Source organism: Sinohyriopsis cumingii, chromosome 16 (assembly GCF_028554795.1).
Source record: "Sinohyriopsis cumingii isolate HCF-2022 chromosome 16, ASM2855479v2, whole genome shotgun sequence".
NCBI classification, from domain to species: domain Eukaryota; kingdom Metazoa; phylum Mollusca; class Bivalvia; order Unionida; family Unionidae; genus Sinohyriopsis; species Sinohyriopsis cumingii.
The window spans coordinates 55,350,902-55,375,207 of record NC_142976.1 but is presented as its reverse complement, the minus strand read 5'-3'; the positions used below and the strand labels follow the sequence as shown (position 1 = coordinate 55,375,207).

Below are 24,306 nucleotides of genomic sequence, written 5' to 3'. Positions count from 1 at the left end.
TATTTTCTTTTGACTACAACAGATTTAAGGGTTACATGGAAAAGGCATCTGCTGAAAGAAAATGTTTACTCAAAACTACAGGAAGATCATTAACTACTTAAAATAAAATTAAATTTTTGTACTTTTGAGCCAAAGGCTGTTCTTAAAACGCTGCTGTGAAAAACCAAACAATAATACATTCTGCAGCCAATTCCAATGTAGAAAAGCCAAACAATAATAAATTCTGCAGCCAATTCCAATGTAGAACCAGTGCATCATGATCTAAATGTAAAATATATTGGCATCTTATTTCTGAAGATTGAATCATTTTTTTGTAAACTGCTTAGTGATAAGATTCCCTCCTTAAAAAGAAAATAATGATATCAGCAAGTTACTTCTGGAGTCCCAATGCCCCATCCCCACATCCCCAACAGGCCTGAATACCAGTTTAAATGGGCCCAAGTTCCAGTGTGAAATATTTTAAAATCATGCAGAATTCCCAATAACAGTAATTTAAAACTCCCTGATCTGGTTGTAAATCAAAAATGACATCACTTAGATGCAATGCCAGAATTTTGCATATCTTGCATGAACTGTCAACTAACTTAAGAAAATGAAATCTGCTTGTGTCACTTTTAAAAATGAAAGTACAGTTTCAGGTTGATAAAAAAGCACATAGAGCAGAACAGATTAGAAACACACTAACACGAGGCCTTGGCTGACCTCATATTGCTAACCTGACTGGCATCTACCAAAAAACAATGGCACCTAGCCAAAACTTCAGGTTACTTTGATGCCATCAAATTTTCTTTGAATTCTATCCACTGGTTATGCAAAACAAGTTGTCTCCCCTTTAACCATTCTGCACCCTCTATATAAATTGAAAGGCCTTCATGCCATGTCAAAATTTTGTCACATTCTGCTCAAAAGTCATTTAAAATGTTGTCTATTTTCAATAATGGCAGTGACTTTTTGGATCAATTCAATTTGAAAGAATTTGGAAAGCCATTTCTCAGGATACTGTCTGTTAAAAGTGGAAAAATTCTCGTCACTGGCTTTTGAGATATGGTCTTTTAGGCTTTCCTGTTTTTTAGTAATGAAAGCCATATTGGCTAGCAAAGTCAGATCATGTGTGAAACTCATAAGGACGATCAGACCTTAATTTTATCAAGTTTGGTTGAGCAATTTTTGAGAAGTTATTTAATGTTTTTTTCTATTTCAAATAATATCAGCCATATTTGTTGATTGATCAGCATCCTTTGTTTAAATTGCAAATGCTTTTATCATAACCTCACTTGACCTATTGTCAGAAGAGCTAAAAATAGAAACAATATATTTATGAGTATGGCTACACACAGATTTAATTATGAACAGCTTTTATTTCATATTTTAACAGCTATGGAATTCTGGAGTGAAGAAATGAGAAAGAATGCACTTTAAAAGAAAAAAAAGCTTTCCACCTTGATGACATATTGTTTATTATTTATTTATAATTCAGGCCTGATCTATACTAATAATTATTTACCAGAATTAATTCTTGCATAATATCCCTACAGAACTTACAGAGGTTGTGGGCAAGCCCTTCAATATTTGTCACTATCATATTAATAAATGCTTCTTCAAGAGCTCTACTGGTCTGTGACAATGCAATTAATTCACTTTATCATCACCAACAGTACCTGTGTACCATATAACATTCACTGAGTTCTGACACTATTCCACTGGGGCAAACTGTTACAAGAGCCAGTTCAAAATGTTTAACATTCACCGAGTTCTGACACCTTCCACTCGGGCAAACTGGTACAACAACCAGTTCAAAATGTTTATCATTCACTTAGTTCTGACACTATTCCACTAGGGCAAACTAGTACAAGAACCAGTTCAAAATGTTTAACATTCACTGAGTTCTGACACCATTCCACTAGGGCAAACTGGTATAAGAACCAGTTCAAAATGTTTATCATTCACTGAGTTCTGACACTATTCCACAAGGGCAAACTAGTACAAGAACCAGTTCAAAATGTTTAACATTCACTGAGTTCTGACACCATTCCACTAGGGCAAACTGGTATAAGAAACAGTTCAAAATGTTTAACATTCACTGAGTTCTGATGCTATTCCACTAGGGCAAACTGGTACAAGAACCAGTTCAAAATGTTTAACATTCACTGAGTTCTGACACCATTCCACTAGGGCAAACTGGTATAAGAACCAGTTCAAAATGTTTATCATTCACTGAGTTCTGACACTATTCCACTAGGGCAAACTGGTATAAGAAACAGTTCAAAATGTTTAACATTCACTGAGTTCTGACGCTATTCCACTAGGGCAAACTGGTACAAGAACCAGTTCAAAATGTTTAACATTCACTGAGTTCTGACACCATTCCACTAGGGCAAACTGGTATAAGAACCAGTTCAAAATGTTTAACATTCACTGAGTTCTGACGCTATTCCACTAGGGCAAACTGGTACAAGAACCAGTTCAAAATGTTTAACATTCACTGAGTTGTGACACTATTCCACTGGGCAAACTGGTACAAGAACCAGTTCAAAATGTTTTACTAGAGACTGACATTAAAAAGATACCAGGCATTGGATCAGATTCTAAGGACTATCTTTCATTTCTGATGAAGATTTATTTTTGTTGGGTATAATTTTTATGGATTTTGCAGTAACAGAAACCTCAGATTTAATGATCAACTAATCAAGGACCAATCTGTGTAGAAAATTTAACCCTTCTCCTTTCGTAGCATATCAAAGAACATGTATATTTGATTTTTATTTTACAAAACCACCAGAAACTAACTGATGAAGATTAATGCATACACAGTTGTTGCTGGAGACTTAATATCATTACAAGTCAACACTTAAACCACCATTAAAATAAAATCTAAGTTGATTTTCTTTGAACAAATCAAAGAGGACCAAAGTTCTGAGGTCATTCAGGTAACAAATCAAAGAGGACCAAAGTTCTGAGGTCATTTAGGTAACAAATCAAAGCGGACCAAAGTTCTGAGGTCATTCAAGTAGAAACAGTTTCCATCTTGATGAGATTTGAAAAATCACAAGTTGATATGTAAAATGGAGTTTATGTAGTGTACACATCTATGTTTTCTTGAAAGTGAAAGTGAATTTATATATATTTCCTATCCTTGTAACTTTTGCAATCAATAATCCTGCATTAAGCATGATGCACATCAAACAAATGATATATAAACTTGTCCTTAAGGTAGATAACTCTTATTTCTGCACTAAGATTGTTTCTATCAACTCGGAGTCCACTATAATTACAAATACGGAAAACAAAAATGTCTTCTTACCTTGCTAACTTCAAATTTTGGAACCCTGTACGCGAGTGCAGGCCAGACATGATTTTCATAAAAGTCATAATCTACATCCAGGTTGCTTGTATCTGGTTCTTCTTCCTACAACAAGTCGGATCAAAAGAAAATTAGTCCATTACAATGGTTATATGATTTAGGAATTTCTACAACTGTTTTATGGCAACCAAAAATACTGCCCTATCTTCACTTTGAACAAATTACAGACCAAATATCTATACAACATTGGTGCAGAAAGTGTATAATTCTTTGTTAAATTACTGAAAAACAGTACAAACAGATCTTCTGAACTAACTTCCCATTTACCAATGCTTTGACTGCATCATTGAGTGAAAAATTAAAATATTGAAAATCCATATTACTGAAGAGAGCTGTGGAAGGACTGCATCACACAATGTAAAACTCAAATACTGAATTGCAGCCATATAACTTATGACAGTTCTATCGGGATATATCAAAGAATGGAAAACTCGTATATCTGAAAAACAGACACACTACTGATGGGAACTATCAAAAAGGACAGACTCACACAATGTAAAACTCAAATAATAAAAAAACATATAACAATGAAGGGAGCTATAAAAGAACTGCATCACACAATGTAAAACTCAAATATTGAAAAACAGACATACTACTGAAGGGAGCTGTGGAAAGATGGACAGGCTGACGGAAAAACATCCTAAGAGCATTATATGCTTAGACCCACTGCAAGCATATAGGCATGTGAAATAGGAAAAGACAGAAACTAGATACACTAGGGAGTAGGGGGATGGGGATTTAATACCAAGACAGAAACTAGACACACCAAGGAGTAAGGGGATGGGGATTTAATACCAAGACAGTAACTAGATACACTAGGGAGTAGGGGGATGGGGATTTAATACCAAGACAGAAACTAGATAAACTAGGGAGTAGTGGGATGGGGATCTAATACCAAGACATAAACTAGAAACACTAGGGAGTAGGGGATGGGGATCTAATACCAAGACAGAAACTAGACATACTAGGGAGTAAGGGGATGGGGATTTAATACCAAGACAGTAACTAGACACACTAAGGAGTAGGGGGATGGGGATCTAATACCAAGACAATAACTAGATACACTAGGGAGTAGGGGGATGAGGATCTAATACCAAAACAGAAACTAGACACACTAGGGAGTAAGGGGATGGGGATTTAATACCAAGACAGAAACTAGATACACTAGGGAGTAGGGAGATGGGGATCTAATACCTCAGAATTGGGTGACGCTCCACAAAGATAGTAACCTCCCAGTCCTTCCCGACGGAAATATACACCTGTTGTATCAATGGTAAGTGGTGTTTCCAAGCCTGGACCATCAGGACAGTGGACTACATACACAAACCTCTTTCTGGAAAATGTAAAATGCATGTTTCTTAAAATAACACTTTTTTACATTTCTTTTCATTAATATCAGGCAAACAAAAGTAGTTTGCCATAATGGTACATACTCAGTACTGAAAGTTGAGTCTGGACTTTTCTCAACATGATGTAGAGACCAGAGACAACAAGCAAACCCAAAGGAGACACAATACCAGAAAAAAAGATGGGGCATCAGTTTTAAAAGTTACAATGGGGCAGGTCACAAATAGACACAGAACATGCAGAGTTGGGGGCCGTACTTATGTAACTGGAACTCTGTGATAAACACTGATTTATCATGCATTGCTTGAACCTCAATATATAACATTGTATTTTCCAGTGCCAAATTTCTATATTCTTTTTTTAAATATTACAAAGTGTGATTATACAGGATGTTACACAACAATACTATTCATTCCTTACAAAAATATTTGTTTGATATGGTTTATGTTTTTGTTGGTTTTAATTGTAATTAATGACTATATCATGTGGAGGAAGTAGAAGCCAAGTGCATTTTCCAAGAACACACACAGGCAGCAAACCTAGGCTGGCCTTGTCAGGTATCAAACCTGAGACCTTTGTATTACAAATCCTATGCCTTACCAAATGAGCTACCACAGCTCCCTCCATTTGATATGGAATTTATGCAATGACTTGAATAATACATACAAGTGAATTACTGTATTATCCAACAAGTTTCATAAATTATCTCAAAGGACGACATAGTTCAGATGCTATTATTAAATAACATCAAGGACTTTACATTATTCAATGGCACTGATCTTTGGTAATGCTATATCTTCTGTCACAGTGAGTTTGATACAATTATTTGATCATACCTGTCTGTGATGACAAGTAAATAAATGTTGTTTAACATTTGTTGGACTCTCAAATAAAGCTTTCTTTCTTTATCAGACCAAATGGATGAGTAGTTGGCAGTTTGTTGTTCCACCACATCATAATAATGTGGCAGATTGATAGAGGAGAGATCACTTGGTTTTGATGCAGTTGGCCTCTTCTTGATAATGCATCTGCCAAGACAAGAGCTAACCATGATTGTGTTGGACTTGATAATTTATCTAATATAAAAAAACACCAATAAAGGTATTCTCACACTTGGAGGCAAAAAAAAGAACAATCTTTATGACAAATTGTCTGACATTATCAGGGCCATCTTTCTTTCGATACATTCCACCCAAGCATGAGAGGCTTTGAGAATGGCCTTCACTTCCAAGAGGCTGATATGAAGTGTCCACTAGCAGCTGACCATCACAAAGACCAGTAACATGCACTCTCCATCATGTCAGACTATCTGAACAGATCGTTATTTCCAGTTGTGCAATTTGTAAGGGTATTCCCTTACACTAACCACTGTTTCAAAGGGAGCACTGATTTTGATCAAGATTGAAATATGGTGATCTTAACTGACATTGCCTGTCACTGTGTCAGAAGGGTCATCTGCCGAATCAAAGAAACTACATCACCAAAATAAACATTTTGGTTGACACCTTTATCAATGCAAGAATGATACTTATATGTCTGGGAGATAAGCATCAAGTTGACATGTTAAAAACTCATATTCAAGGTGCAAAAAAGGTTGAGAACTGCCCTGGTAATCTTGTAAAATATGTATCAACTCCAATACTTGATAGGAATCAGTAGTCATGGCATTGATTTGGTCTGCAGTTCCAGTTGCTATTGTTGCTATTGGTATCTTTGTTGGGGGAAAAGGAATCTTGAAAACTCATTTAAGGTTCCAAAGTCGGGTGGAGTCTTAAAATTCCACGCTGAAATGACTTTGAGCATTTTTCTTTTTCACTGCCTTTAAGCTCTTTCTGTAAGACATCATCAGTGTTCTTTCATCATCAATGAAGACAAATTACATGTGTGACAATAAGCAACTGGTATAGGAAGGACAGGTCATGTAACTGTCCTCTACGATCTTAAATCATCTGCAAATTCTTGCACATTGCCATTTAATGAAAGAGAAAAGCAAACAAAAGCATACAACAAATATACAAATTGTTGAAAATAAAGACCAACTTGTGGTACCAAGACAACTTGAGGAGTGTAATAAATTCAAAAACTATACAGTGCACAGCAATTTCACCAGTGAAATTGGAGTATACCAACCAAAATCATACTGACAACATTTAATATAAGAAAGAAAAATAAATTCCACAAAATCCACATGAAATCACAAAAAGTTATGTGCACAGTTTATAACAATGATCCGACTTACTTTACTACTAAAAAAGAAAAGACAGATGGTCAAAATTAAGTAAATATTTCAATGGATTCACTGTTTACAATTGAAAGCAAAAGCTGAAACTGGTTATATCCAGAATACTAGTAGTAACCTAGCGGGAAAGAAGAGATGCTTCCCACTGACCACATGTAGGTAGCAAGACGTTTTTTTGTCATTCTGGGAGGGAGGGATTTGAAAGTAGCAAAGAATAATTCTAATGTTAATGTGAATGGGCAATGTACTTGATGGAGAAAAGATTTCATATGTGACTTTATTACCACATATACTCACTGGTAAGTCAAAATCGGCAACAAACAACAAAGACCCTACTCTGCCATTTGCATAATGCATCAACAGATTATTTCTTCTGTTTGTTAGTATTAACCAACTGCATAGATTCAGCTTTGCTGGCACCTTAAGCAATGGCAGACCTTGGTCTGTACATATTTTGAAGTATGACTCAACTTACAAGTATATATGATACCATGATGTTAATCCATCTATTTACTTGTGTACAAAGCACACAGAACTGCAGTGTAGACTCAAACCTGCAGTCCCATAATGCATTAGCAGGTGAGGGTTGATGTTCAAAGCTCAAAATCATTAACATATTTTACAACTACAAATTTTAAAAGGATTTATATCCCATCAATGTCTTATTACCATTTACTAGCTTTTGAGTCCAACTGCACATTGCAGATCGCATAATACACCAACAGATATAGGTCTGTGCAGTTTGTTAGGAGTAATCAGTAACACAAACATACACCCTGATCTGAAGGCACGTTATGCTATGGCAGATCGGGATCATTGTTTTTGGTATATACAGTAACTTGTGTGACTATGAAGCTGCTGCATGGTAGCCTGATATGTGCTGATGGTAAAAGTGCCACCATTGATGAACCATTGCATTTCTAGCACATACTGGCTGACAGGGTTTACAGTTGTCACAATTATCATAGCATGTAAATGTAACAGTCTTCTAGCTGGCATCCATGCTGATAGATGTATGTCAGAGACAAAATGCTATTGCATTTATTTCAGAAACCTTTCATCATAAATGGCTCATTTTGAAGTGGTGGCACTTTTACCAGCAGCACATATCAGGCTGGGTGTGCATCTGAGATGAAAAGGCAGAGAAAAAATCACCCCTTCACTGCATGGCATGAATAAGCAAGGTCTCCCTCTTGTGATCAGTCCAGTTCACTTGGGTCCCACTTCTGAGCCTTCACGGGACAAAGGCTCCAAGGAAGAGAGTGATTTCACGACAAAGGACTGATTCCCCACAAACGGGAGCTGATTCTCAGCAATGAAAGCCATGGTTGTCATACATGAACTCGAAAGAAACTGCTCTTAGTTCAGATCAAATGACAAGGCAAGTATGTCACTGATCCTATCAGGTATAACGAGTATGACCATGAAGCCGAGTTTCTATTACAAATAATTTGGGGAAGTTCAACGTCAATTTGAAAAGCTGATTTATTCAACCATATCAGAGTACATGGAATGGAAAATTACATCTTGCATGAGAGACCAAATCTTTGATTAAGACAAGTCAAAGTTGGCAGGAAGGTTAGAAAAGATTGTTGGCTATATCCTCCATTCCATAATGACAGAACCTGTCTTGAAATGTGGAATGGTAGCCCTTGATAGTGATGGAAGCTAACCTCTTCTCCTCAACACAGCCCAAATTTTTAAGTTTGCTATCTGTGGTAACAAGGCTCCTGAGTGTGAGTGTTCTATTCACACCACTAGGAATGAAAACTCCCTACTTACCCACATATGATATTGAAATGGTCAGCCTCCATTCCTGAGCAATTCTGTCACCATGAGCTGTTTTGTTTGCAAGGCTTTGTTGACATCAACCAAGTAACCCTTTCAGCATCTCCTGGTTACAGACATAAGACCTGCATTCATGACTGTATGAGCAGAAGAGTGATCCATAATTTTTCCTATTTGTGGATTAGACTGATTCCCTAGCTTTCTGAAACACGATTTTTCCTATTTGTGGATCAGACTGATTCCCTAGCTTTCTGAAACTCTTCTGAGTCAAAGGGAGGGGGGAAAGTGCATGCTGAGACACCATTCCAGTTCAGATGGGAAATCAGGCTTTAAGATCTGGTCTGATAAAATCAAGATCGGTTTGGGTCACAAACAGTTTATGAGAGGTCAACCCCAGTGTGCACAGATTTGAATTAAAACCAATGGAAGAAAGAACCATTAGTATAAAACCAACAAATCTGATTTGACATTAAGTCTGGTAGGAAATTCTGCCTGTCTGGTTGGCAATAAAATCTTATCCAGAGACCTGAATATTGTTTTTTCTTCTAATGATCTCAAGCACATGACAAAGAACATGACTTGTTGACACATTATATACTACTAGATCTGAGTCCTGGTTGTTAAATACTGGTTGGGTGGTTTACATTCATAACTAGTTCTGTCTGTAAGCAAGCACATATTGAATACTCACTATAAAATATGAATTACAAATACAACTTTCAAACCAGAATCAATAATTACATAGCTCACCTCTACAAAGCTTTCAGTAGTCTCACAGTAGTCAATGCAATAATTACATAGCTCACCTCTACAAAGCTTTCAGTAGTCTCACAGTAGTCAATGCAATAATAACATAACTCATCTCTAAAAACCTTTCAGTAGTCTCACAGTAGTCAATGCAACAATTACATAACTCACCTCTACAAAGCTTTCAGTAGTCTCACAGTAGTCAATGCAACAATTACATAGCTTATCTCTACAAAGCTTTCAGTAGTCTCACAGTAGTCAATGCAATAATTACATAGCTCACCTCTATAAAACTTTCAGTAGTCTCACAGTAGTCAATGCAACAATTACATAGCTCATCTCTACAAAGCTTTCAGTAGTCTCACAGCAGTCAATGCAGTAATTACATAGCTCATCTCTACAAAGCTTTCAGTAGTCTCACAGTAGTCAATGCAACAATTACATAACTCACCTCTACAAAGGTTTCAGTAGTCTCACTGTAGTCAATGCAACAATTACATAACTCACCTCTACTAACATAAATTAGTTGATGAAATAATCAAATGAAAAAGATAATTTAAAATCAATTTGGAAATCTCATGAATTAGCAAGAGATGTGTTTCTGGCTTGCCTGGGAAATAATCAAAGTTCTAATTTTTAATCTACACAGCTATATTACAGAACAGTATTTCAAAACAGGACAAGTTCTGTGGCAATCATCCAGTACAATCTTAGTTATAGGACAACTTCTGTGGCAATCATCCAGTACAATCTTAGTTACAGGACAAGTTCTGTGGCAATCATCCAGTACAATCTTAGTTACAGACACTTTTCCATCAATTTTAACAAGTCGACAACATGATTGAAAATTGTTTGGTAAAAAAGTCTGCTTTTAAAAGTTTGAGGAAGCCACACTCATCTGAATTTGATCATAGATTTTGAGAATAGTTACACAAGGAGACAGGCTGATCAATGACTCTGTTATCTTATCAAGTTCATCATATCACTGATGATTTTTTAAATGCTGTATTATGCACTGTATAATGTGTTTATCCCCACACACCCAACCACCCTTCTCTACACCCACCTAGGTTCCACTGGCAGGGGAGTATTTAGGCCTTCCTCTTTTCGGACCCCTATGCCTGCCATCCGAGCAATCTGCCCTGCCCAGGGTCCCGCACAATTTACAACATATGACATCTTACATTTGAATAACTGGCCTTCAGGATTCTTGATCTGAGAAGGAAAGACAATATAGTTATTTTTATATGAAAAGAATCTTACTGTAACTAAAATCTTTTGGGAAGGTCTTCAATATACAAAGGTTTGGTTAGTATAGGAATGGCATTATAGAGGACAAGACATCTGGCTAGTCTGTAAGAGAGGAAAAAAAGGGAAAATCTAAGGGGTCAGTTAGACAAGATAACACATAAATAAGCTAGAATGATTGCAGTCACTACTAGAGAGCAGCCATTTATTAATCTGGAATGCAGTGCATGTTTACAGACTGTAGAAAGCAAGTCTTATTTTTTTTTTATTACACTAAGGTAATTAATACACATTAGCACTCAAAGAAAATTTATTTTAGACACAGGCCCAGGGCTGGTGACCTAAATAAACTCATAAGCTCTGACTAAAATTCCACAAGCCCAGACTCCAATATCCACATGCCAAAAATATCCTCCCTTTTAATATTGTCACACAATGCTGCAATACCAACAATTCAAATATAAAGGGTTCAAAGGGCTTTAAAGGTGTGTCATTAGTGTTCATCACTACACTCACTAGGGACTTGATGGTCCTGGAGTTCAAACTTCTCTGCTGGATTCTCTGTGTGATTCCTGGTCGGAACCAAGTTGATGTATTTCAATGTGTTGTTTGTACTATATGAAAAAAAATTAATAGCCACCACCTACCTTTTTTGTTTTGTTTTTAGCTGGTGTACTTCACAGAGTGAAATTCTGTCAGCTGAGAGTTCTTGAATTTACTTTTGTTGGGCTTTGCTGATAGCTAATTACTTCCTAAATCGGCTTAAAAAATGAATTACTCTTGAACACATTCCAACATATACATATGGCTTAAACATTCTCATTCAAGGTAATGATATGTAATAACTTTTGTTCTTGTACACACATCTAGCATCTCATGATTTATCTATAATGGATTGTTCTACTTCCTGATCCTATCTATGCAAATTAGCACAATGGGCTCACCCACTGCAGCCTTCAAATACATCTCACTAGCTATTGTCAGCCAATTAAGTAATATGTGAAATGGTGGTTTATACTGACATTTTACCTTTAATTGCCATTATTTAAACTGTCCAAGGGATAGTCTGACATCGGCTCCAATCATGACTGTTTACTGATTATACATGCTACATATTCTGAAAGTGGTGGGGGGGTTTTTTTGGTGTTGGGGGGGACATAATTTTGAAGATTACTGAAAATTGTGTTTACTCAAAATATGACTATGTCAGGGGTTTGGGAGTATAAAATCATTATTTTAGCATGATACATCACACTTCAATTTGATTAAAATCAGATCTCAATTTTCACATATGACAGTCATGATCTGATTTAGATTGCACGTTTTATGGCAGGTATGTCAACAGCTTGAAATTAGATTTACACATTTTATCAGCAAATTAAAAGTTTTCTAAGGCAAATTATAAATTTTTTTTCAACAAGCCCAATGGGCACCTCACTTAGAATACAGGCCAGGCCAGGCCTGATATAGAGGGGCCCCGGGCATCAGGCTATCAGATTTTGTTTTAGCACCTTTTCTTTGATAACTCATGATCGACAGGGTCAATAATATTTTCTGCTGCACAAGACTGCCAGACGAAATTAAATTTTTGTAACAGTTGCAGAAAGGAAGGTGGCATTGTTAGCAACTCTTGTTTTTATTTGAGAATTATGATTTCCATAGTCCTGTTAATATTCATCTAATTGATTTTAATATTCATGGATATTAGATTTTAAGATGTCACTAAAGTCAAGAAAGTGATAAAATACTGTTAATATAGCTCAAGTTGACAGACAGCACTAACAAATTCATGAAATAACAAAGCTGGAATCATTTCCCTTTAATGGTTAGATTTTGTGTATTCAATGTAAGTAAAGACAAATGAAGTAAAGTTCAAACCAGAATTTCATAAACCACCAAAGCTGAATTCCTGAACACAGCAATTTAAAACAGCAGGATACACATTTTCATGATAGCAATGACTGAGCTCAACTCCATACTGTACATACACATTTTCATGATAGCAATGACTGAGCTCAACTCCATACTGTACATACACATTTTCATGATAGCAATGACTGAGCTCAACTCCATACTGTACATACACATTTTCATGATAGCAATGACTGAGCTCAACTCCATACTGTACATACATGTACTAATAAACAGAGGCAGCAGTCATGTTGACCTACACCCAAATAAAAATCAACTTGAAAAAAAAGAAAAACACAAAACCAAAATAGTTGCATTTTGTTAGAATTTTCGAGTTATTTTCATACACATCACAGATGGCAAAATATCCAGAGTTGACTACAGTGTTTGATTTTTACCAGAAATTAGGCTGACCCTGAACCTATATGTTATTGTGATGTCCACACCCTTCATGTATTGTAATCAGCTGAAGACAATATGGTAATTAGTTTCCTCATAGTATCCAGGGACCAGTCAGTCCCAATCAGCTGTCAATATGCCAGCATAACCAATGAGTAAGAAGAGTTATTATTATAACTTCTTTTTTATCATTTTCAATTCAAAATGTTTCCAACACCCTGGTCATCAGGCATGACAATTAGCAGTTTTGTGTTCATGAAACTGTTTACATGTGCATGTCTTCATATATTTCTATTTTATTCCTCAGTAGTGTCTAATTTAGTATCAAAAGATAATTAGACATTTTAAACGTTTAAACTATATGATTACTGAATAAACAGTAAGAATGACATTTTGAAAAAGACTAACTCTGTCACTGTCTTTATTTTTTTTACCATCACTTTAAAAACATGCCATAAATCAAATGCAATGAAGCATAAAATATAGGTAATATATCACTTGGATAATGAATAGTCACCATCTGTGTACAATGCTGCACATCTCTGGGACAGACTAGGTCAGGAACCAAGTCGTGCCAAGGTGATCTTGTACTCACCAAAATGCACCCACATATCAAACATCAAATCTCTCAGACAATCAAGGCCTGAGAAACTGACCTGAACACAAAGCTTAAAGTAGAACATCAAAAGTCTTGCTTGAATATTTCTACATACAAAGCTGCAAGGCCATGGAACTTAACCAAGCTGTGACAGATGAAAATGCATAACACTGTATGCCTTTTCCACATTTGTTACGGGGCACAAATGAAGTTAGAATGTTTTATGCCATGAAACAAAGTATTTATGAAAATAGGAGAAAAAAACTCACAGCCCAGTGATTTAGAGGAGACCTGTATCTCATGAGATGTATTATTATAGATAACTTTACATCATGATAAATGGTGCATATGGGAATTACATGAGGAAATATGGAACTATGGATGGGACAACTGCTGGGAATTTAGACTACAAGAACTTCTAAAGACACTGATGATAACTAACTAAACATTAGGAACTTTTTTGAATTATGTTACTATTGATATATCTTCACTGTTAGAGTTACAGACTAAAAATGACACACCACAGTAGAATCCAGAAGCAACTCTTTCTTGCCTGGCCTTCCCACTTCTTTAAGATCAAAGTCTACCACCTCTCCTTTCACATAATGTACTCCCAGACTTATGTTCTTGGCCTTTAGGGCCCGGACTAATAGCCATGGGTCAAACCAACCCTCACCTTCCATACCTGCAAAAAGATAAATAAATATTTAGTCATGCCAACAGTTTTAATTTAAAAGTCTTGCCTGTGTTGTCCTGTCTCCTTTACCCTCTCCTGAACCTTGACTTTTGATCTCATAATACATGTAGTTCTTCAATGTCCCTTGGTAAAACTAAATGCAACATGTAGCTGATATCAACTGCAATAATAACAACAAATTTTCCATTATTTTGAGGCATATGAAAACAAAAAACAATCAAAAAGAAACCAACAAAGCCCTCCTTCATTAAAGTTCATGACTTCAAGGAAAATAAAAGCACTGTCATCCCAACTTTTATATTCAGCCAACACTGCACAGAATTGAGCAAACTATCAAGCGTATGAAGTGCAAGTCATAATGACCTACTTTAGCAGAGAGATGTGGTCACAAAGATATAGCCACCTCCAAAGGTGTATGACTCTCACTAGCAATGCATGAAAAATCAACCAAAGTGTAAATAAATAATCCGTCAACCATGCATTAAATGTAGGCCACAATGACAGAGTTTATGACAGGATGTTATTTTCACTACAACACATCCAAACATCAAACATGAAGTTGCATGGTCCTAAATCTTATAGTGTTTAAGAAAAACTGACAAATTTGCAAACTATAAAAGGGGAGACAGACAGGGATAAAGAATTTACCTCTTTCCCATTTTGTGCGTGGTCATGAAGAAAGTCTCCTGTATCTACGCAATCTGGGTCTATGCTGATTGTTAGGATAATCAGTGTAATAAACAGAACTGACTCTGATCTGATTGCACATTATACAATGGTAGAGCTGGTTCTATGCAATTGTTAGGATAACCAGTGTAATAAACAGAACTGACTGATCTGATTGCACATTATACAATGGTAGAGCTGGTTCTATGCAGATTGTTAGGATAATCAGTGTAATAAACAGAACTGACTCTGATCTGATTGCACATTATACAATGGTAGAGCTGGTTCTATGCAGATTGTTAGGATAATCAGTGTAATAAACAGAACTGACTCTGATCTGATTGCACATTATACAATGGTAGAGCCAGTTCTATGTAGATTGTTAGGATAATCAGTGTAATAAACAGAATTTACTGTGATCTGATTGCACATTATACAGTGGTAGAGCTGGTTCTATGCAGATTGTTAGGATAACCAGTGTAATAAACAGAACTGACTCTGATCTGATTGCACATTATACAATGGTAGAGCTGGTTCTATGCAGATTGTTAGGATAATCAGTGTAATAAACAGAACTGACTCTGATCTGATTGCACATTATACAATGATAGAGCTGGTTCTATGCAGATTGTTAGGATAATCAGTGTAATAAACAGAACTGACTCTGATCTGATTGCACATTATACAATGGTAGAGCTGGATCTATGCAGATTGTTAGGATAACCAGTGTAATAAACAGAACTGACTCTGATCTAATTGCACATTATACAATGATAGAGATGGGTCTATGCAGATTGTTAGGATAATCAGTGTAATAAACAGAACTGACTCTGATCTGATTGCACATTATACAATGATAGAGCTGGGACTATGCAGTTGTTATGACTAATCAGCATAATGAACAAAATAGGCTGTGATCTGCACATACTTTGATGGTCAATTAGGGTCCATACTCTGCACATACATTGATGGTTAATTAGGGTCCGTACTCTGCACATACACTGATGGTCAATTAGGGTCCGTACTCTGCACATACACTGATGGTCAATTAGGGTCCGTACTCTGCACATACATTGATGGTCAATTAGGGTCCGTACTCTGCACATACACTGATGGTCAATTAGGGTCCGTACTCTGCACATACACTGATGGTCAATTAGGGTCCATGATCTGCACATACATTGATGGTCAATTTGGGTCCGTGATCTGCACATACATTGATGGTCGATTAGGGTCCGTACTCTGCACATACACTGATGGTCAATTAGGGTCCGTACTCTGCACATACACTGATGGTCAATTAGGGTCCATGATCTGCACATACATTGATGGTCAATTTGGGTCCGTGATCTGCACATACATTGATGGTCAATTAGGGTCCGTGATCTGCACATACATTGATGGTCAATTAGGGTCCGTGATCTGCATATACATTGATGGTCGATTTGGGTCTGTACTCTTTGCAGCTGGATCTGGATGAGTTGTTGTGTTGTGATTTGGATTTTTAACGTAGCTTTAAAAACATTTCAGTCATATCACTACGATGTCTGCAGTGTGGCAGCTTATAGTGATGTCCAGCACTGAAGCATCATGCCACAGACTTAGAGTATCATGCCCCGCCCAGTCACGTTATCCTGACAACAGCTATTAGTACCATTTTTATAAGTCACTGGTATGACTCAACTGGGGTTCAAACCAGTATATATAGTAAGTAATAACAACTTTTATTATATAGTCAAGAGTCAAATAAAGAAAATTATTTAAGAAATACTTTCCATATTTTCTTCATAAGTATATAGTCACATGTGAAAATACAGGATTTCTAAATCATGTGATACTTGATTGTATGTGCCAACCAAAATTATACATGCTACTAGAAAATTAAGCACTTTGTGAGCTAAAACAAATTAAGCACTTTGTGAGCTAGAACAAATTAAGCACTTTGTGAGCTAGAACAAATATATGGAAACAGCATTACCTTTCAGATATGGAAATTATTTTTGCTGAAGAAATCTGACTCTTTACCATTTGTGTCTCTATAAATTTATTTCCCCTTTCTAACTTGACAATAGTGATAAACCTGCTGTCATGTACTGATGAATCAGATTTGCTTTGTGATCAAATTGTCACGTTGTTTACAAAATGTCAAAAATATAATATACTGCAACACATTTGGTCATCCCAATCCCACTGTTTTTTTTCTTCCAATCTAAATAAATTATGGTTTCATGGACATAAAAAAATCAATCATTTCATCCAATTTTCCATCATTTTAACTTAACATAACAGGACTCCTGCTATCAAACATATCCCAGATCTTTGACTGTTACCAATTTTCAATGAAGCCATTTTATGTTTTACAATAACTGTGGTGAAGTATGAAAAATATTTTTATAAATTTTCAATAACATAATGAGCACACATAAAAATCAGTTTAAAGTAACTACTCTGAACTTTGTAAAACCATTTTTGGCTGTTGTTGCCTACATTGCCTATCTAGCTAGAGATAAATTCATCAAGATATTAGGGTTCAGCTTGAACCCTAACTTGTCATGTCTGAATGCACTCACAAGCAATGCCAGGCTTTTTCTATGATTAAAGAAAATGATAAGACTATGGGTCTGATCCAGCAACACATTGTCACAGATGTAACAAAATGTTTATGCATTATGTATGAACTAAAATTAACATGGGTTTCATTGGTGTATACAGTGTTACCTGAGCATGCCATTTTTTTAGCACTAACTATTTTAAACTATAGGGTTTGGTTCACATGCAGCACGCACAATTTGCCTGCAGTGAGAAACACAATTACACAGCCATGGATTTACGTAGAACCAGGTTATGTGTAGAGTAAATTCTGTCTGTATTATCACAAAACTGATTATATTTGACAGGAAACGGCCCATATTACAGAAGCGATCTTCAGCTGTAGAGGTATGTGAAACATAAAACTGCATTCTTTCTTGCTTTTCGTTCCATGTTATAAAATTGTTTTATAAATTGGATGTTTCAGAATTAATTCTAAATATTACAGTCAGACCCTTGTCACAAAATGCCATACTGTCAGTCAGATATAGTCTGTTTGAAATTAGCCATTTTGTATTCAATTATATGTTGCATGCATTCAAAAATATTTGAAATCTTATAATCCAATGGGATTATTCTTTTAGGACACAGATTCATATAAGAACATGGTTATTATAACAGTTATCTTCTACAGCAGTTCTGATTAAATAATTCAATGTGTAATGAAGCCAACTCGCATATGCAAATGCACAATGTAAATTAATGTAATCATAATTAACCATGTCTCATTTACTACATGACTTGGTCATTTATTGCATTTTTAGCTGTTCATGGGGAGCTGCAGAAGCCTGTGTTGTTTCATGTAACCTGGATCAATGTTAACGTTGGCTCACAGTATGGGGTCAATGGTTCAGGACCAGAAGGTCTGTGGGTAAAAAGGTTTCTCAAGGGATCCTCTGGCCAACTGGTAAGAGCAGGTCATACATAGCTGCTCCTTGATCATTTAACTAGAGTTATGAAACCGGAAATATCTTGTGAGTGTTGACTAGGCACCATGAGATACATAAATGTCGTGTGTTCCACTTTCAAATCAATCTAATTCAACATCATTATATGGGGGAAAGTATATTTAAATATCGCCATATGGATGAAAATCAATTATGCATGCACCGTACTTGCACTGTTCAAATTCTACACAATGGTTATCCCTGGTGAGTGATCAATTATATTTGCTTTTATGTTCTATACATAGGCCCACATGTCAATCATATATGTTTATAAGTTCCACAAATTGATTCTTATTTGATTATTAATTGAAGTTCCATGTAGGAACAACATAATTTTCTTATAACCATTAGTGAACTTTGCTAAATCCATTGTTGACCTTTATGCACACAAACATGGTGTCAGATTCATTCATTACAAATAAATATCTCATTCACAAAAATGACAGTGTTTTCACTAAATCTAATCCTAACCTTGGTATAAGTATCAAAAGTGAGATTGGTTATTAAAGCCTGGGTATTTCATTTGAAAAAGTGAGGTCGGTTATTAAAGCCTGGGTATTTAATTTGAAAAAGTGAGGTCGGTTATTAAAGCCTGGGTATTTAATTTGAAAAAGTGAGGTCGGTTATTAAAGCCTGGGTATTTAATTTGAAAAAGTGAGGTTCGTTATTAAAGCCTGGGTTTTTAATTTGAAAAAGAAAGTTCTATTGATCATTCATACCAATCAAGATTAAATAATAAGCAATAACTAAATATTAATTAAGTATATGAACATAATATTTGTTAATAGTCTTTTCAACAAGTCTTAAGTTAATAATTTACTGTCAGAGTTTGCATGTCTTTTCAGTACAACTACCAAAGGCTATTTTTGGACCATAAATAGCAACTTTTTAGGGCATTTAGTATCTAAATTACATTTCCAAGTGAGCTTTGGTTTTATGGAGTGTTCTTTTAGTTTAAAATGTAAAGGGAAAAGTCTTTACCTTACTTTTCTAGTCCACTGGAGGAGGTCATCTTAATGTTAAGGAATATTAGAATTCTGAGTGCAACTTAAGCATTACAATATGTGTCGATGACTGCAGATTGTGGATAACTCTAATGGGCAAAAATAAAAAGCAACCAAACAAACCGTATGATCCTAATGCTATTCCATCCAGATTTAACCATTGGAACTTCTGGGCCAACATATCCCGGTTCATTAACCTGATCTTTGCACCAAGGTTACTGAAATAGGAAAGACATATTCTCCTATAGATTTCCTTAAAATTACATTCTAGTAGTTGCACTATTAGCCTAACAAGAGGTATAAGTGGGCGTTCATTTTCTCACATGGTTGATATCTACCTCAAAGCCGAATACCTGGCAGTTGGCCAAGAAATCTGGGCTAGTATGGTGCTTGCTGACAATTAAAGGTGTTCATAAAATATTTTTAATTAATGGCAGATATACTGGACAGCAGATCGTCATATTTTATCTAAACTTAAAAAATGTTATGCCAATATGCTTTTTGTCATAATTGGTCAACTTCTTTTAACCATATTTTAAAGTTTTTTCAGTTTTTCAATTTTAAGCACATTTGCAAAATTTTACTATGGATCAATATCATTTGTATAAATCTTAAAGGTTTTTATGCCAGGATACCCTCTGACAAATTTGATAAAAATTTGTTCAGTGGTTTTAGAGAAGAAGTAATTTAAACATTTCTTATTTTTAGTAGTCAGTCTAAAAAACATAATAATATTTAACTAAAAATAGAGTTCACTATCAGTCAAAGAAATATAATATCACCAGGGTATTTAACTGTAAGCTTCACTCATCAATTCTTAAATGATTTGTTCATTGAAAATCCGGAGTCCTTGATGGAGCTCTAAAATTTACTCAATTCTGAGTGACATGTAGGTCTTTATCATGTCACATGGAAAATAGATTCAGTCTTTAAAACTAACTCTGCATCTGATGGGAAAATATGACCCTTCCAGAAAAAACCTAAACTTTTCATGCTTCTATAAAGCTGGTATGTATCTTGGGATTGTAGAATTCTAAATTTAAAACTCTGTATGGATACACAGAGCTTATTTGTATGTATAATAATTTTTCATCCTGACATTGCTCCATGGTATGGACTGCAAAAATGTAATGATTTTTTTTAAGACCATGGTGGATTCCTCAAATTTAGATGTTTGACTTTAATATTCACTGCCACAGCGCTTCTTAAACAAGCCAATTTTTGTTCTGGTGCATAGTTTAAATACCTGGATCTATTTATTTGTAAATATCTCTGAAGTACATTGCAATAATAGCAGTTCATAAACAAGAAGTATATACTGATCTTTTTTTAGTTGTTCTTGTTTTTGCTACTGACCTGGAGTTATTAGCAGAAAGTGGGAGCTGCCATTTATAAAGTTGTTGTAACCAATCAAACCAACCATCTTTCAAAAATGGAGAGAATGTGGAGATTGTGTGGATGGGTGTTTCCTTCTTGATTAAACTGTCATATAGCATGTCATCAAAAGATCAGCAATGTTTCACCTACAGAATGATGAACTGATCTGCAACATTTTACTAACTTTATTCACAGGACATTAATCGCTAGATATTTTGTAACAGTTCACAGATAGGTGCTGAATATGAAAGAGATATCACTTGATTGATGCTGTCAGTTCCATCATGTGACCAGTGAGTACAGATGTCTTTCTGCCATCAGGTGTAAAACAAAATGCAACCTTTTGACCCAAAATACGCTGATTAAAAATACCAGCCCTATCTGGGGGCCCCGACTGGCCGAGTGGTCTAAAGCGCTCTTCGTTACGGATCACTGCCATCTCACCTCTGTCTGCGGCGGTTCGAGTCAAAGATTCAGCCAATGCGGGCATGTGAGAAAGCTTGCCAATAGCTTCTCGTGGATCGGTGGTTCTGGGTTCTTCCTCCACCATTAATACTGGCCGCCATGTATAGCCTATCGTGTGCTGAAAAATGGCGTTAAACCCTACAACAACAACAACAACCAGCCCTATCTGATGCAAGTAATGTGAGTCAGTGAGTTTTATGATAAATTACTGGTAGTCAAGACTCTGGGAATTGCTGGTTTTTCCCCTAAACTTCTGCCAGAGCACAGTAACTGCAGATAAAGTACATACTGGCCAATTCTGAAGCACAAACACTATCTTCAGCTAGGCTTAAAATTTTCAGTAAGTGTCAGCAAAATAATATCCATGCTGTTTTTACCTTCACCTGAATAGTCATATCATTCCTAAAATACCTAACAAGTACCTCTCCTTTATACCATGTACACTCAGATACACAGTACCTAAATATCCAACATGTCCCGATCCCCTACCTCCAAATACACTCAGATACACAGTACCTAAATATCCAACGTCCTGATCCCTTACCCCAAATACACTTAGATACAGAGAACCTAAATATCCAACATGTCCTGATCCCCTACCTCCAAATACACTTAGATACACAGTACCTAAATATACAACATGTCCTGATCCCTTACCCCAAATACACTTAGATACAAAGTACCTAAATATCCAACATGTCCTGATCCTCTACCCCAAATACACTTAGATACACAGTACCTAAATATCCAACATGTCCTGATCCTCTACCCCAAATACACTTAGATACACAGTACCTAAATATCCAACATGTCCTGATCCTCTACCCCAAATACACTTAGATACACAGTACCTAAATATCCAACATGTCCTGATCCTCTACCCCAAATACACTTAGATACACAGTACCTAAATATCCAACATGTACTGATCCCCTACCCCGAATACACTTAGATACACAGTACCTAAATATCCACATGTCCTGATCCTCTACCCTGAATACACTTAGATACACAGTACCTAAATATCCAACATGTCCTGATCCCCTACCCATGTATACTTGGATAGGCACAGTACCTAAATACCTAACTTGTCACTTTCCCCTATCTCATTTACATTTATGTACATTTAATCAAAGTGTGAGCTGCATTATGAACCAAACCATCATACAGTGAGAAAACTGTATGAATTGTTTATGAAGAGGGGGTATATACAAAATGGCGATCAAAAGTGAAGTGTAATAAGTTTAGTATCTTCCAAATTATGGGGATGAAAATAACCCCTTACTGCAATGCATATGAATCATTGCTGTATAAGAACAGTAATTGGGATCTGCAATGGACAAGTTTCTGAAACTTCAAACAGAAAACACCGAATTCACACCGAAATTAGAACAACCTGCATAATCCTTTAGCAGTAATGTCAGTCATGATGCTGAATATACACAATTCTGAATTAGTTCCAATATGGCTGCAAGTGTACTGTATGTACACTCCCTAATAAAGACCTGACATCAGCAGACGTTCTACAGAAATCAAGTGTACTGTATGTACACTCCCTAATAAAGACCTGACATCAGCAGGCATTCTACAGAAATTAAGTGTACTTATGTACACTCCCTAATAATGTGATGTGATGTGATTGGGATTTTTAACATAGCTTTAACAATTTTTCAGTCATATCGCTATGATGTCTGCAATGTGGCAGTTTATAGTGATGTCTAGCACTGGGGCATCATGCTGCAGACATGTAGCATGATGCCCCACCCAGTCACATTATCCTGACACCGGGCCGACCAGTCCTAACACTAACCTCTTAATGCTGAGCGCCAAGCGAGGCAGCTGTTAGTACCATTTTTGTAAGTCTTTAGTATGACTCGGCCGGGGATCGAACCCACGACCTCCCGCATCCGAGGCGGACGCTCTAACCACTAGGCCACTGGAGCAGTTCACTCCCTAATAAAGACCTGACATCAGCAGACGTTCTACAGAAATCAAGTGTACTGTATGTACACTCCCTAATAAAGACCTGACATCAGCAGACGTTCTACAGAAATCAAGTGTACTGTATGTATACTCCCTAATAAAGACCCGACATCAGCAGACATTCTACAGAAATCAAGGCAGTGGACACAGTCAACGCTAATCAAATATTGGCAAGGGTCAGCATCAAAAGATGCCAATTTCAGCATAGGAAAGGTGTGTTTCTGCCAATCAAAGCCAGCTGACATGGAACATTGTACTTAACACTGACACTAAACAGATAAATGCACAAATCTGACACTAGGTATACTGATTATTTACATGTCTTTCTGTGTATCACTGATTTTTCTTTTAGAAGAACCAAACAATGGAAAAGCTTGTGGTTATGCAGTATAATTCACTTATCCCCAAATATACTGTTTATTGTCAACATAATGGCAACAAAAACAAACTTGCAGAAGAGCTGCTATTGTGCTTTTAGGTTATCAGCTCACATGAAATTAAAAAGGCATAAAACACCTGTGTTGATTGTTTCTGTTGTGCTAGGTTGTTAGTTGCACATCAGCATTCATCTTTAAAAAGTGTATGTGTAAACTTACATGGAATTAGGATGAAATTTTGCGACCACATGTGAAAAAAAGAAACAAACCACTAATGTGAAAATTAATACAAAATAGTTCAGTTCCATTTGATACATAATCTTAATAATGTATCTTTAGCAATAAATTTTGTTCCTGAATATTCATACAACAACTGCCAGAACTATGCTTTCTCAAGTTTTAAATACTCATTGGATATCAGAAGTAATCGTACATTATACTAATGAGAACTCATGCATACCTCATGCTACCCACAGGCTATTCCATCAAACTTATGCGATTTTGTTTCACTCCAGTAAGAATTGAATGAGATTTTATTATTAATTTGTTCAATGTTAATGGTT

General features: G+C 36.0%; 1 protein-coding gene across 2 annotated transcripts in view; it reads right to left on the bottom strand.

Annotated features, from left to right (window-relative positions):
- LOC149780450 (FAD-dependent oxidoreductase domain-containing protein 1-like) overlaps nt 1–24,306 on the bottom strand; it is a 56,357-nt gene that overhangs the window by 5,931 nt on the left and 26,120 nt on the right. For both annotated transcript variants that reach the window (XM_089937391.1, XM_089937390.1), the window contains exons 6-10: nt 19,665–19,759; nt 14,160–14,323; nt 10,549–10,697; nt 4,556–4,694; nt 3,302–3,406 (exon numbers count right to left, since the gene is read on the bottom strand). In XM_089937391.1, coding sequence (XP_089793517.1) covers nt 3,302–3,406; nt 4,556–4,694; nt 10,549–10,697; nt 14,160–14,323; nt 19,665–19,759 — 652 coding nt within the window. The remainder of the gene's footprint in view (nt 1–3,301; nt 3,407–4,555; nt 4,695–10,548; nt 10,698–14,159; nt 14,324–19,664; nt 19,760–24,306) is intronic.